The sequence below is a fragment of the Alligator mississippiensis genome, chromosome 3 (assembly GCF_030867095.1).
Source record: "Alligator mississippiensis isolate rAllMis1 chromosome 3, rAllMis1, whole genome shotgun sequence".
In the NCBI taxonomy this organism is placed as follows: domain Eukaryota; kingdom Metazoa; phylum Chordata; order Crocodylia; family Alligatoridae; genus Alligator; species Alligator mississippiensis.
In genome coordinates, this window is record NC_081826.1 from 78,259,482 (window position 1) to 78,273,028 (window position 13,547).

At 40.3% G+C, this 13,547-nt stretch overlaps 1 protein-coding gene across 5 annotated transcripts in view; it reads right to left on the minus strand.

The window, feature by feature from the left end:
• Positions 1-13,547, minus strand: part of SPIDR (scaffold protein involved in DNA repair) — a 340,147-nt gene that overhangs the window by 5,096 nt on the left and 321,504 nt on the right. For all 5 annotated transcript variants that reach the window (XM_019498649.2, XM_014606829.3, XM_014606828.3 and 2 more), the window contains 3 exons: positions 8,921-9,131; positions 6,645-6,797; positions 1,141-1,234 (listed from right to left, as the gene is read on the minus strand). In XM_019498649.2, coding sequence (XP_019354194.1) covers positions 1,141-1,234; positions 6,645-6,797; positions 8,921-9,131 — 458 coding nt within the window. The remainder of the gene's footprint in view (positions 1-1,140; positions 1,235-6,644; positions 6,798-8,920; positions 9,132-13,547) is intronic.

Sequence of the window (13,547 nt, forward strand, 5' to 3'; positions counted from 1 at the left end):
TGCAGGTGTGACTTCTTTGTAGAGCAGAGGCGGGCAATTATTTTGGGCAGAGGGCCGCTTACTGAGTTTTGGCAAGTCATTGAGGGCTGCATGACAGGCAGCCCAGGGCAGATAAATATTAATTTTCTAAATTTTTTAGGGGCCCGGTGGGCCGGATAGAATGGCCTGGTGGGCTGCATCTGGCCCCTGGGCTGCATTTTCCCCACCCCTGTTGTAGAGGAACTGCTTAAGGTCCTTTTCAGAAGGGCTTTTCAAAATGCTATCTAATTGCTATGATTCTTATCTCTCTTACTCGAGTATAATAGGAAGAATGATATCAAAGTTAATAACTTTTCATCAGAAAAAACAGGAAGATAATTCTGAGATATAAGGTAACTATATATGGCATGTAAGGCATGTGTATATGATTTGTCTCCCCAACATGTGACTCCAGATTTGCTCCAAAAAATGAGCCTCACTTAGGTGCACCACACACCTATTGTTGAGTCTATTAAGCTCTGAAAAATAAGCCTATTAGCTGCACCACACACCAGCAATTAAGTAGAACAGACTGGTTGGAGCAGCTCTAAATGCATATGGCAAGGCTATGCTCAGGCTCTCTCATGGGGAGAGCCTGACAGAGGCAAACCGGGAGGGACCTCAGGTCAGCTCTGAGCCACTCCCATGCCACCTATTTGCCTAACTGCCAGTCTCTGGGGAACAAGTGAGTGGGACAGGCCTTAGTGGCTTAGTTTGTTACCTTTGGACTTGTGGTTTGGAGGTAGTCTGCACAGGTAGACACTAAAGCAGCTGGTTTTATACATAGGGGGATACAAGAAACACTTATTTCAAACCACACACAATCACTGTCTGTAAAGCCTGGCACATTCACTGAGAAGTGCTGGTGTGATATAGTGCAAAGTCTGTAAAAATGCAATCATTGCCATTTGACCCCTGCTTTTGTCTTCCTTGATAGGTTAATCTTATCTTGCTGGCTGAGTCAATTAAATAGTTACAGTTTTAGATCTTCCTCTGTCCTTAATTATACAGAAGGGCGTAGGTATCAGCTGCTCTGAAGGAAAAGGTGCATCAGATATATGGCTGTTAGGGCCAGACCTGCACTAAGGTACTCGGTACCTCAAGCAGCACAGTGGTGCTTACCGATCCGGTGGATAATACTCCAGTTTTCCATTGCCACATCTGTTACACGTGGGCCAGGAGAAAGCAGTGCCCTCATTAACTCCGGTGATAGTGCCTAAACAGAAAGTACATTCTTACAACGGTATACTAGACTGATGATGATGATTACAGTCACTTATGACTTCTTGGTACAAATCTAGCTTGATCCTTGCAGATGATCATCATAAAAAATAACTTCTTCTATTCCACTTCTTTCAGCAGACACTGTTTTTACCAAATATCAACCAATATCAGGAGACAAAACCAAAGTACAAATTGACCATGCAAACATGAAATCTTGATTGTGCCAAGTTGCATCACAACTTTAAACACATTAAAAAAAAGATGTTTCAAAATGAAATTCCAGGCAGATTTCCACCTTTTGCAGGATATTCTGTTTTTGATTTTGGCCCTTTGCTGTTTCTGTGACAAATGCACAATGTATAAAGCAACTGATTCAGGAAATTTCATGCCCATATTTAGGCTAAAAAAAAATCAGTAGATACATAATGGACCTTTAAAAGCAACTGAACAGTTTTATAAGCAAAGATGAATTTGATGATTAGTGGAGGTACTGCTATATGTTGATGCAACAAAGATCAAAATATGGCCCAGAGACTGAAATGCAGCACTATGAAAGAACTGTTACTGATATCTATACCGTGATTAAGGAATCCCTACTCTGGCAAGTAAAATAAATAAAATGAATTAGGCATTTTTGAGAAGCCTGAAAAGAGATTTATGAAGAATTATGTCCTGAGAGCTGGAATGGATGACAGAGACACTGTGTCCATGCATATTTTCAAATGGCGTGACCTGGAACACCAACAAAGAGGGCACTCTGATAAACAAACCTGTAGCTAATCTAAATCGCTCAGTTTTTCATTACACCTAATATAGTAAAAATAAATGAGAGAGAGAGGAAGGAGGGCAGTTGCTAGCTTACAGGAGGACAACATTATTATTTTCCTTTTGTAAACACATTACAGAAAGAGAAAGCTGGTTATGACATATCATCCCTCCCTCGAACCCATATGGAAAATCCTCAAAAAATTGCAACCCATACTAGAAAGAGACCCTAATTCCTAAAGAGATCTTCCCAGAGCCACCCATCCTAGCCTTCAAACAAGCACCAAACCTCACTAACCTCATCACCAGAAGCAAACTTCCTCAGGCCCAGAACACACCGAATGGATCCAGACCATGTCATGACAAGAAATGCAAAACCTGCCAACACATCTCCACCACCCTCACTATAACTACACCCCACTACAGTGCCATCAGCATCCCTGCATCTTACAGCTGCACCTCCAGAAATGTAATACATCTCATTCAAATGCACCAAATGCCCTGATGGAAAATACTTTACGTAGGAGAGACCAAACAACACCTGCGCACCAGAATGAACGCACACCAGAAATCTATCACACACAGGAATACCCAATTACCTGTGAGGGCACATTTCTCACAAGAAAACCACTCTCTCTCCAATCTCTGTCCTGATCCTCAAAGGGAATTTACAAAACACTTCTCCGAGATGAGCCTATAAACTCCACTTCATCAACCTCCTGGATACTAAAAATCATGGACTAAATATAGACATTGGATTTATGACACCTTATTACCTGCCTGACATCTGACTCCCCAGATAACTCTCCACTATTCAGCTGCTATGTTCAACCCCCTTTTTTCTCCCCCCCTCACCCAGCCTCTCTCTCACCCACTGACTCCTCAATTTACATCTTCACTGACTGCCTGTCTTGCATGTAGCCCAGCCCAGCCTCTGACTTCTTTACTATCATTCCAGAGCACGCACCAACTGCAGAGGCTTCCTCAGCCTAACGAAGGGTTTTTAAACCTGAAAGCTTGCTAAAAAATGTTTTTCCCAACTATGTAAGTTGGTCTAATAAAAGATATCAGATTCACCCAAAGAACCTTGTCTGACTATATTGAGACAAACTTAAAGAGTGATATGAAGATATTAAAGGGCAACATTTATCAAATAAGAAGGAACCCTGAAGCCTGACACAGAGTGAGGTAAGTGGGTATAATAAGTAGGAAAAAAAATGTTATTGACTATATTTCTTAAAGTGCTGAGATTATTTTTATTTATATAGATCTATCCTGAGAGACCAAAGATCATGGAAAAAGGTGAGAACTAAGCCAAGTCAAAGACTAATCAAGTGGCAGCCACACCTATCCCAGATGTAAGCTGATATGTAGAGTGAAAACTGGTTTAACTGCTACATACAAGTTGCTAAGATCTTCCTTAACTGGGTTTAGCTTTTAGACTTTGCCTCTGAGTTTTCTCATTTGTAAGGAGAAGGTAATACAATTTAAGTTTTATTCCTGCCTTACTGTTCTTTGGGTTGCCACTATCATTGGTATGAAGAGACTGATATACATACATAATACCATTGGTTTGGCTTTGCACAGTACCTGGAAACCGCTCTGATGAATAAGCTGACGCAAAAAAGTGACAGAAAACTTCAATAAAAAGAGCAGATTAATTTTCTTTATCTACCACATTGATTAACGTAATTGGGGGGAGGGGGCACCTGCCCTGTCAACAGATGATATTTAGGGATAGGGCAGGGCTGCCTAAACATCACCATTTAGGCAGCTTCTTACTAGGGTATCTGGAAGCAGTACACCTGGAGAGTGGCTTAAATGTCTAGCATCAAAATCCAAACATCAGACCTGAATCACTTATTGGCAAAACTATTGTTAAGCAGCTAATCTACCCACACAGCCTATGTGGCACAGACTAGTAGAACTTTCTTAGATGAAGAGTTGGCCCTCATTAGCAGAGATGAAGAAGTTTTGTACAACAGAAGTAATCAACATACATGCCCTTTCTGATCTGCAAGTAGAAAGCAGCAAAGAGATTCACAAAGGCTTTTTATTGCATAAGGAAAGAACATTCTGATTTATTCTGACTTGATAAAGTCTTTGACTCTGAAGAAGGACCACTCCCTAGATACTAGCCATAGCCTTTCACACATCTATTGAAGAGAAACAATACTGTTTTAACTCTGGGCCAAGATGATTAAAGACCAACACAAATATCTCACACAAACACAATGGATATTCATGGATTACAAAAAATTGGGAGAAGCAGGATCTCACCTAGAAAGACTATAAAATATGCTTTAATAGTACATTAACAAAAAGGATTAATATATTTATACAGTTAATACTTGGATAAGCACAGACATATTTGCCAAGCTTATAGAAGGTGTTTTTACCATGTCCCTCCTTTAAATCTAGGATTAGAAGGTTAATCTAGTCACTGACCAGCAGTACCACCTGTGGCCTTTTTGTCCTCTCTCTCCATGTTAGCCATGGTCAGATGCTAAACAGATGTACCAGCTAATACGGAGTTCAACTTCCACTTATATTTTTCATGAATTAAAAAATGTTTTGCAGTCAGTGTTTATGGGAAGATGTTCCATAAAATGCCCAGGAAACATAACAGCTGCAGAGCTGGGAGGAGGAGTGGGAAGGAGCATCACAGTTTGAGGGCCCAGATGAAACAATGCCATTGATTTGATGGCACCAGTTAAGAAGCCTAAGCTGGTAAGCACTAGAGAGCTAGATTCATAATAGCAATGAGAAAATGAAAAGACCTGAAATAGCATACACATACAATGCACATTAAAAAAACTCAATTGAATGATCTAAAGCAATCTAATAATCTATATAATCATCATCATCATTTAATATAAGATAAATACTTACACCTTCATTAAACATTCCACCTTGTACCATCATATGAAGTTCTACAATCTCATCTCTGCCCAACTTGCCAGAAGTACCTCTCCCACCTCCCTAACTAATGAAAATTATGGTGGGGAGCAGAGGTTTACCTTTTGTATTACAAACACTTATTGCCCATTAGAATTACTTGCTTTAACTTGTAAAAAAACAGAACGGTAGATTTAATTTCTCTCTGGATATAGATGAAGAGAGAAAGATGGTTTTGAGTTTATTCCACTGCATACAGAGCAGGCAGACTAAAGGAGAGAAGAAACTGTGAGTGAAAATTTTTAGCATAATTTTAAAAGTGGCTGAAAGAGATAGTGATAACTTTTCAGAGAAATGTCATTAAAACAGGTGCCCATACTGATAGATAATCACCAAATCTTAGAAATAACTGCTTGTTACCATCTCTGTTCTTCATTAGGCAGTGCCAGAACTCAATATTTGTGAATAATATACTCATGCATTTTGCACCAATACCAGTGGCAAAGATTTTTGCCCCCTGCAGCTTTACTGTAACAACAGAAGGGATAGTTTTACTAAATGCCCTGAGTAATTTAAAACTGCCTTCTGAGAACATGGTTTTATATTGTGAAGGATTTGGTGAAGTGTTTTAAACAAGCATTTGAAGGGTGCAACCCCAAGGAGAGGGATTAATTGTGTAAAGTATTTCATGGGACATAACTAGCAATGACAGAATGAAATTAAGAAATAAAATTTTTCCTAAAAGTGAGAACTATTAGCCTGCAAAATAATCCCCCAAGGGAAGCTCTGTAACTTGAAACCTTTAGACTGGACAAAGCATTAGAAAATATATTTTAGGAATTATTTCTGCACTGGTAGCAAATGGATTAAATTATTAAACAAAGCAATACCCAAAAGCAACCCGCTGGGAAGTAAGTATGGCCAGGCTATACTGTGGGATTCTGGTGGAACATTAAACTGTCCTATTTCAGTACAGCCCTAAAAGATGCTAGTGCTGATCCCTGCCTCAAGTACACAGGCCCCAGCTGACACACTGGGAACAACTGTACCCCAGTGGGTGTTATACCCACTAATTAATACAAATAAAATTGGTGCCCAGGATGCTACCTGAAGCTAAACTGGTATATGAACAGAAACAATGAAAGAGAACGTGGACAGCAAACATTTGTAGTGAGGACTCTATTTTATACAAGGCATTAATGACTGGGAACATTAGTGACCACATAGAACAGTTGGGGCCAACCTTTTTGGCAGGCATGCCACAAATCAGCTCCATACCCTTTCTGAGTGCCACTCCAATCCCTTGCCCTTACTCAATCTGCTGCTCTGCTTTCTGCACCCTGCCCTGTGGTTCTCTCCTGAACTGATGCTCTGCTTTCTGCTTCCTGCCCTATCTGCCACTGTGCTGTCTGTCTCCAACCTGATCTGCTGCTGCTTACTTACACACAGAGGCTGCCGGTACCACTTGTGGCAACCATGCTGCAGGTTGACCACCTGTGACACAGCTTGAATAGACAGTTTTGCGTGGGGAAAAAAAGACTTCAATCATATCTGAGTCACTTCTGCAACCAAAGGACAAATAGAGCCCAGAAAGAAGTATAAAGCTGACTGTCTTTATAAAACAGCACAACACCTTAATTTTCTTTCTTTTGTACAATGTTGTTTCAAGAGACCAAGGAAACTATTTAAAATGAACACAAATAATTAGTAGCCTTCGTTTCAGAAAGGGCTATACACACCTCTTACGATACAAATTGAATCGGCCTGTGTTGTAGAATCCAGCTCATCTAGTCCAACAGGGCCAGTCAGCTCACTGAGGTCAGCACCAGCAGCCAAACACAAAAGGGGCTTTTGTAACAAGAGAACGGTACATTCAACACAAATAATCCTACCTGCCAACAAAGACATTCAATTCAGTACAGTAACAAGGAGAAAGGTGACCATGTTAATTGTCATGGCCAATAATGACAATGTTCTCTGCCAGTCCCTAAATGCATAGATGGATTCTTTCAAATTTTCTCCATACTAAAATAGTCCATTTTCAATTAACACACATTTCTGCTCCTCACATAGAGAAGATTTTGCTACATCAGTTTTCTAAAAAGTTAGAATCAAACTCAGTTCAAAAAGCACTGTTTCCAGTGAACATGTGATATTATTTTTCTCTCTCTCTTATTTGGTCATATAAATTTATATTTCTCCTGGGGTTATTTCTGTCTATTTCAAATCCGTTCAGAGGCTAGATACATTGCAATGTTTTACTCTGAAGCAGGAGTTGCCCAAATTTTGGTACACCTTTCTGCCATATCTAATTTGCATACTATAAAAGAGATTTTGGCTTCTATGGGCAAAGGGATCACAGGACTGTGCAACTTAGCAGCTGGAGGCTGCATATCCCAACCTGACCTTCAGCTCCCTAGACAAAGGTTCCTTTGCTGCTCTGAGCTGCACCAGCACCCACACCATGGGCTTCTCCAGCACCGTGGACTGTGCCTATGCTCCTCTGTCCTGCCCAGTGAGGTGGGGTAGAAAGCAGAACTTGGGAGTGGCCAGGTGGGAGCCCAAGGGCTGCAAATTAATCCATTGCAGGCCATGTGCAGCTCATGGGCAACCAGCTGGACAGCTCTAGTTTAGAAGAGGTGGTAACAGGACTCTAATATATAGGCCAGCACCTCGAACCGAGTCTAGGCTGATAGTGACTGAAAGCCATTAATGTTTTTAAATGGAATGTGAAACACGTTTGATGGTCCTGCACCAGTTCTGGCTGACAATTAAGTACATCACAAGACTATCATCACAATTACATTAACTAGCATCCCACATTCCATTTAAAAACATTAAAAGCTTTCAGTCACTATCAGCCTAGACTCGGTCCTCTTTTCTGCCGGGGGCAGGGGGTCGGACATGATGATCCATTGGGTCCCTTCCAACTCTATAATCTGTGAATCTATGAAATGAGTGTCACAGCCAAGACCAAGGAAGGATTGGGTGTGGAGGCTGAACCACCTCCTCATCCACATAAAATTGTCTGAGTAGAGGCTCACTGGTTTCAGGCCTTGCAAATGGCTACGTATTGCTTCATCTTAGTCTTGTTCAGAGTCCTAGCAGACCCCTCAGCTGTATTAGGCTGTGAAAAAAATCTCATTTGTGGCTGTTCTGATTAATCTGAGGCAAAACCTGGGACAAAAAAGGAGCAGAACAGGCTTAGACATATAGCCCTTCCCAAGTGCATTGCTGGTCCTCTACTACTAAGTTGCCAGAGAACACACTCCTTGACAGGCTTGTATCTGGAATGACTGGCAGTGAATTTGAATGAGCGGTGATTAACTACAGACCTAGGCAGCACTGGGCAGGGAGTGGGGAGAGTGTTAGCACATTTTATCTCGCATGCTTCACAGATACTTAGAGCAAGAAAATGGCCAGTGTGTCCTCCTGGTACACCACTATGTCTATTTACACCCTTGAAGATTAGGATGCTCATTTGGCAACTCACTTTTGTCTCAAAGGCTAGGGACAGAAGTTACACATAAACTGGTATAAGATCAGAAACTGGTTCAAATCTGTAACACAACAGAAGTTCACTACACACAAACTTCTTTCCAAATGACCCAAACTGGTTTAAGATAAACCTGGATGGACATAGTATCAGGCTTAACTGATTTAAGTGAAATTGGTTTATTAAACTTCTGTCCCAGATCCCCTCCAGATTCAAGTTAACTCTCAGTCCCCCCAGCATCCCAGGACGCTTAGCACTTCCACCACAATCCACCCTCGCAGCATGGGTGGACTAGCCTTTGCCCAATCTGTCTGCTGCAACTAAGCAGGGAGGCATGCTTTAGTGCCTGAGCCACTGCAGACATGTGGTTGCATTTCCAGAATCAAAAGTGAATGTCTGTTCACTTGTTGATCAGTTTAATCTATGCAGCTTAGACTAACCTGCAAAGACTGAATCGATTTAGCCTTGGGCTTTTTGACTGTCTGTACTTAGCCAAACTGCCATGAGAAAAAAGGTTACCATTTCCTTGCAGTGCATCCTTGAAGAAGAGTATGTGGTGGGATGTGCTGGTTAGTGCATCCATCACTTCTTTATCAAGAACACAAGAGGCAGTGACAGAGACAGGTACAGTTTTAGGAAGTTTACAACTCTTCTCCACTCCAGTCTGCAACGTGGGGTCAGTCACAAACAACCAAAACTCCCTTTGAGTCGCAGGAACATTATATTTTACCTGGGATTCCAAAAGAAAGAGCACAATAATTTCTACTGATTGTGAAACACTTTGATTAAACTAACAGGAGAGCTGAAGTTTGAAGCAGTAATTTCTCCTTAAAGAAAACAAACAAGCAAACAAACAAAAAATCCACTTAGATCATGAAGTTTTAAGCTCCCACAGGGAGACAGGTTGAAGTTACATCAGAATTAGTCAACATGTGCTAAGTGACCCCAAATTTTCCTTAGCATAGTGAGGATAACATCTTTTATTTTAACTGGCTGAGTGAGGTGGACATAGTGAGAAACCTGGGGCTTACGCCTTAACCAGTTGGCATGTGTTACAATACTGCATGCTGGGCTTTACCAGAGGCTTCAAGCATATTCTGTAATACGTGCCAACAAGCAACATCTTTAACGTTTTTTTGCTTGTCTGAACTAGGCCTTCCATGGGCTCCGTCTTTAAAAAAAGTCTCACAATGACATTATTCCTGCTTAAGCAAATTAATGAAGTTTTGCTACCAAGCCTTCTCACTTGCAGTTCTCTGGCTCACAGCTGCTACTGATTAGAAAGCTGGACATTTTTCTTTCTAATGAACAAAAAGAATCCCTAATTTTGAAGGTTTCAAAGAATTAGGAAAACAGATGATTCATAAGAGAGAAACAAAAGAATCCACCCTGACTACTTCAGTCTTCTGCCTGTTTAGGACAAGAAGAAAAATCTATTATGTCTCAAAACAAGTGACGTCACTCTAAATACCTACAGTTCATGTCAGAGTTCACAGTTCAAAATGTAACTAGCACCTAATATTTTAAATATTTCATGCTATCATGATAAATAAGATACTATGGTGATGGATACTATGAAAATAGATAGATAGATAGATAGATAGATAGATAGATAGATAGATAGATAGATCCTTTTACCTTTCAAAAACTTTTCAAAACCAGCATTCAGTTCTAATTTTCTGTGCCTTCTATCCCAAAACAATAGTCAAACAATATTAATATTCTACTTCTAAAGCTGCATTATAGGTTAATGCATTACAATGTGAATTTCAACTCTCATGTCCAACAGGCAATTAAAATTTTTGGAGATTCATACACTTTAAAAGTGGCCATATATTCATGCCTGTAGAGCAGGGGTGGGCAAAATGCGGCCCGTGAGCCAGAGGGGCTCCTAAAAAATGTAGAAAATTAATATTTATCTGCCCCTGGCTGCCTGTCATGCGGCCCTCAATAGCTTGCCAAAACTCAGTAAGTGGCCCTCTGCCCGAAATAATTGCCTGCCCCTGCTGTAGAGCCTATAACACATGCACTAATTGAAAACAGCGAGTGGAAGAATTCAGATGCAACAAGTTATTCTGTTGTCTTAGTACATATCCTCTATTGCATTTATCTCAAGTTTCTTCCACAGCAGTTATCTGCGTCTGATCATCTTCTCTACATAAAGAATTTTAAAACAGGTTTGAAGGAATTACTTTTACAGCTTTTACACATATCACCAGAGTTTTCAAAAGGTGGCATACAGATTGTGAACAGAAAAGGAATCATCCAAAATATATAAAAATAATAGTAATAATCACAAGATATTATAAAATCATCATCTTGCTATGTGCAACAGTTTGTTCTGTACAGAAAGGACATAACAGACAAACAGCAGCAGGATTGAATTATAAAAAAGGACAGCTCCTCAAGCACAGATGGAACGTATTTTCTTATATCCCTTTTGTGACATGGTACTTATTCTGAATAATAATAATGAAAGCATATTTCCAGTCCTAATTTCATACAAATAATATATTAAAGAATGCTAATCAGGTAGCCATATGAAATAAGAACTATGTATTTCCAAAATATAATAATTTAACTAGAAATTTACAAATTTGTATTTTCTCAGCTTTGAATAATGAGTCTGTAGAAGAAATTAAAGCTTAAGCACAGTCTTCCCTTTGCATTTCAAAGCATGATCTTGTGTGTGAAGAATAAATCCTCTTAGCAAAGGCTGAAGCAATAAACAAGTTGCTGCACATGACATTTTATTTCAGGGATTAGGCAAGGAACACACAAACAGCAGGTAAGTGCACTTACACCTTCAGATTCCTTATCCAAAAGTGAAGTATTTCACATTATCTTTGCAGTATACATTTCAAATAATTTATGAATTCTTATGTTGCTAGCTTATTGAAGTTCAATGCATTCAACTGAATAACCTACTTAAAATGTTGCCAAGACATTTTAATACCATGAAAGAGTCTGTGCGCGCATGCATGCATAGATTTTCTTGTAAGCACATCAACCTTCTCTAAAACCATGTAAATCCAGCACAGCCCACCTCTTTTCTGACTAACAAGGAATTTCTACACAAGGCTACAGATTAATCAGATTATTTCAGATGCAGATATGTGTAAAATCAGTGATAACTCAGGCAGCCAGGCCAGTCTGAAACAAACTAATCACTGAGTGTGTCTACACATGCATTTACTTCAGCTTAAAGTTACTGTGCAGTAAACAGGAATAGGCTGGAGTCTACACATGAGGGTGTTAAAGTGCATTAATGCTGTGTGTGGGCTGGCTTGGGAAAAAAGTTAGTCCCAAGTCAGTCCACACACTGTGTTACTGCGCAGTACGGCATCTATACATGCATTACTGCACAGTAACTAACCAGGTGTTAAGTTTGATACCTGCATGATGCTAGTATCAAAGTTATGCCCAAGTTGGCATAAGTTGCCATATTTACTGCACAGTAAAGGCATGCACATATAGATGCACGTCTGTACTGTGCAGTAATTTTGGTTACTGTGCAGTAAATGCACATGTGTAGACGTACCCTCTATGATGAGAATATGTTTTGAAAAAGGTTTTTTTTCAGAGGCCAGGAAGGAATAGGGCAGGGACAAGTCTGTGTATTTAAATCCCTATTGAAATCCTAAAGATCTCATCATCTTACTTCGCATTAAAACTCACGCAAATGTCTTTGTGCCATTTAGCTTGGGGAAAACTTATTGAGCAATGAAATGCACTCCTTTCTCAGGAGTCAATGGCCAGATCCAATTTCATCTACTAGACAACTAGGTGGATTTGGATGCCTAAACCCAATCCTAATCCACCCTGTTCAAGTTCCAAAAATCCATTCATCCATCCATAATGCAACATGCTGTCATCTTACCCTTAAGACTCAGTCATACAAAAACAGTGAGGAGGAGAAGACCCACTTACCTTTGCATTAATTGTTTTTTCAGGGACATGTGCAGGGTGAAACAGAACTGTATTTAGGCACCTACCTGCCTAATAGGTGGAAAAGAATCCAGCTTTAAGTGTGCAGCCTGCTTAGAAATCAAATCATAATTCATCAAACCCTGAAAGGAAGGGACTGTGACCTGAACTAAAATTAGATCTCTCACCATGGTTATGGGATGCATTTCCAAATACTTAACTGCTCTCTTGGAATTAAATCCTTTTATGTTTCCCTAGTTTTGTTAATCTATTTCAGGGGTGAGTGAGTGGTGTAGGGCTGATCCCCACCCCCCATCCCCACATCCCAGAGCCAGCTCATGCGGAGCTTGCTCCATGTCCCACATGGGGTGGAGCAGGTACTGTGTGCAGCACAGTCCCAGACTGGCTGGAGTGGGCGCTGTGTGCAGTGTAGTTCCAGACTGGCCGGAGTGGGTGCCACCCATGTGCAGCATGGGTCCTGGGCTCTACACACAGGGCTGGTCCAGTACATGTGGCACGTGGGTCAGCTCCTGACCCAGGGGCAGTACCAAGGGCTGAATGATGGGGCTCTGCAGGCAAAATCTAGCCCGTATCTTTGACATCCCTAATCTTTTTTGTTTGATGTTTTTTGTGGCCAAGTGAAATTTTTTCTCCACCAGAATGTAATGCTGGCTGTACCAAGTGCCTAATTGTTTTCAAGAAAAAAATCTTTACTTAGTGACACTCATACACATATGAATATCATTTCAGGAGGAAAAAATCCAGACATGCAATCCAGGGTGAAGGGAAGACACATTTATCTAACGATTTGTTTCTTACTATTAACTTGACTAAAGATGCCAAATACTATCCTTAGACAGGCCTATAGGGGTTCCTTTGAAACCATGGTAGGTTATTGGGTTACATGCAAGAAGCATTCCTATCTGCCAAATTCTGCTATCAGATGCAATTTGGAATGAGAGCTCCTCAACATGCATCATGTGAGGAAAGAGAATTCTAACTAGAAGATAAGATTTCTTCTTTGGTATCAGTGCAGTTCCCTACAGGTTTTAACAGGACCTGTCTAGACAAATCAAGGGTGAAAATTATCTCATAACAGATTGTTTAAAATTAATCCTGAACAAAATGAAGAGAAGATGAAAAATGAAAGTCTGCCAAATGATCATACTACTCACAGAGCTGTGGAAGAACACCTGAAAAACATCCTATTCTCCTCCCT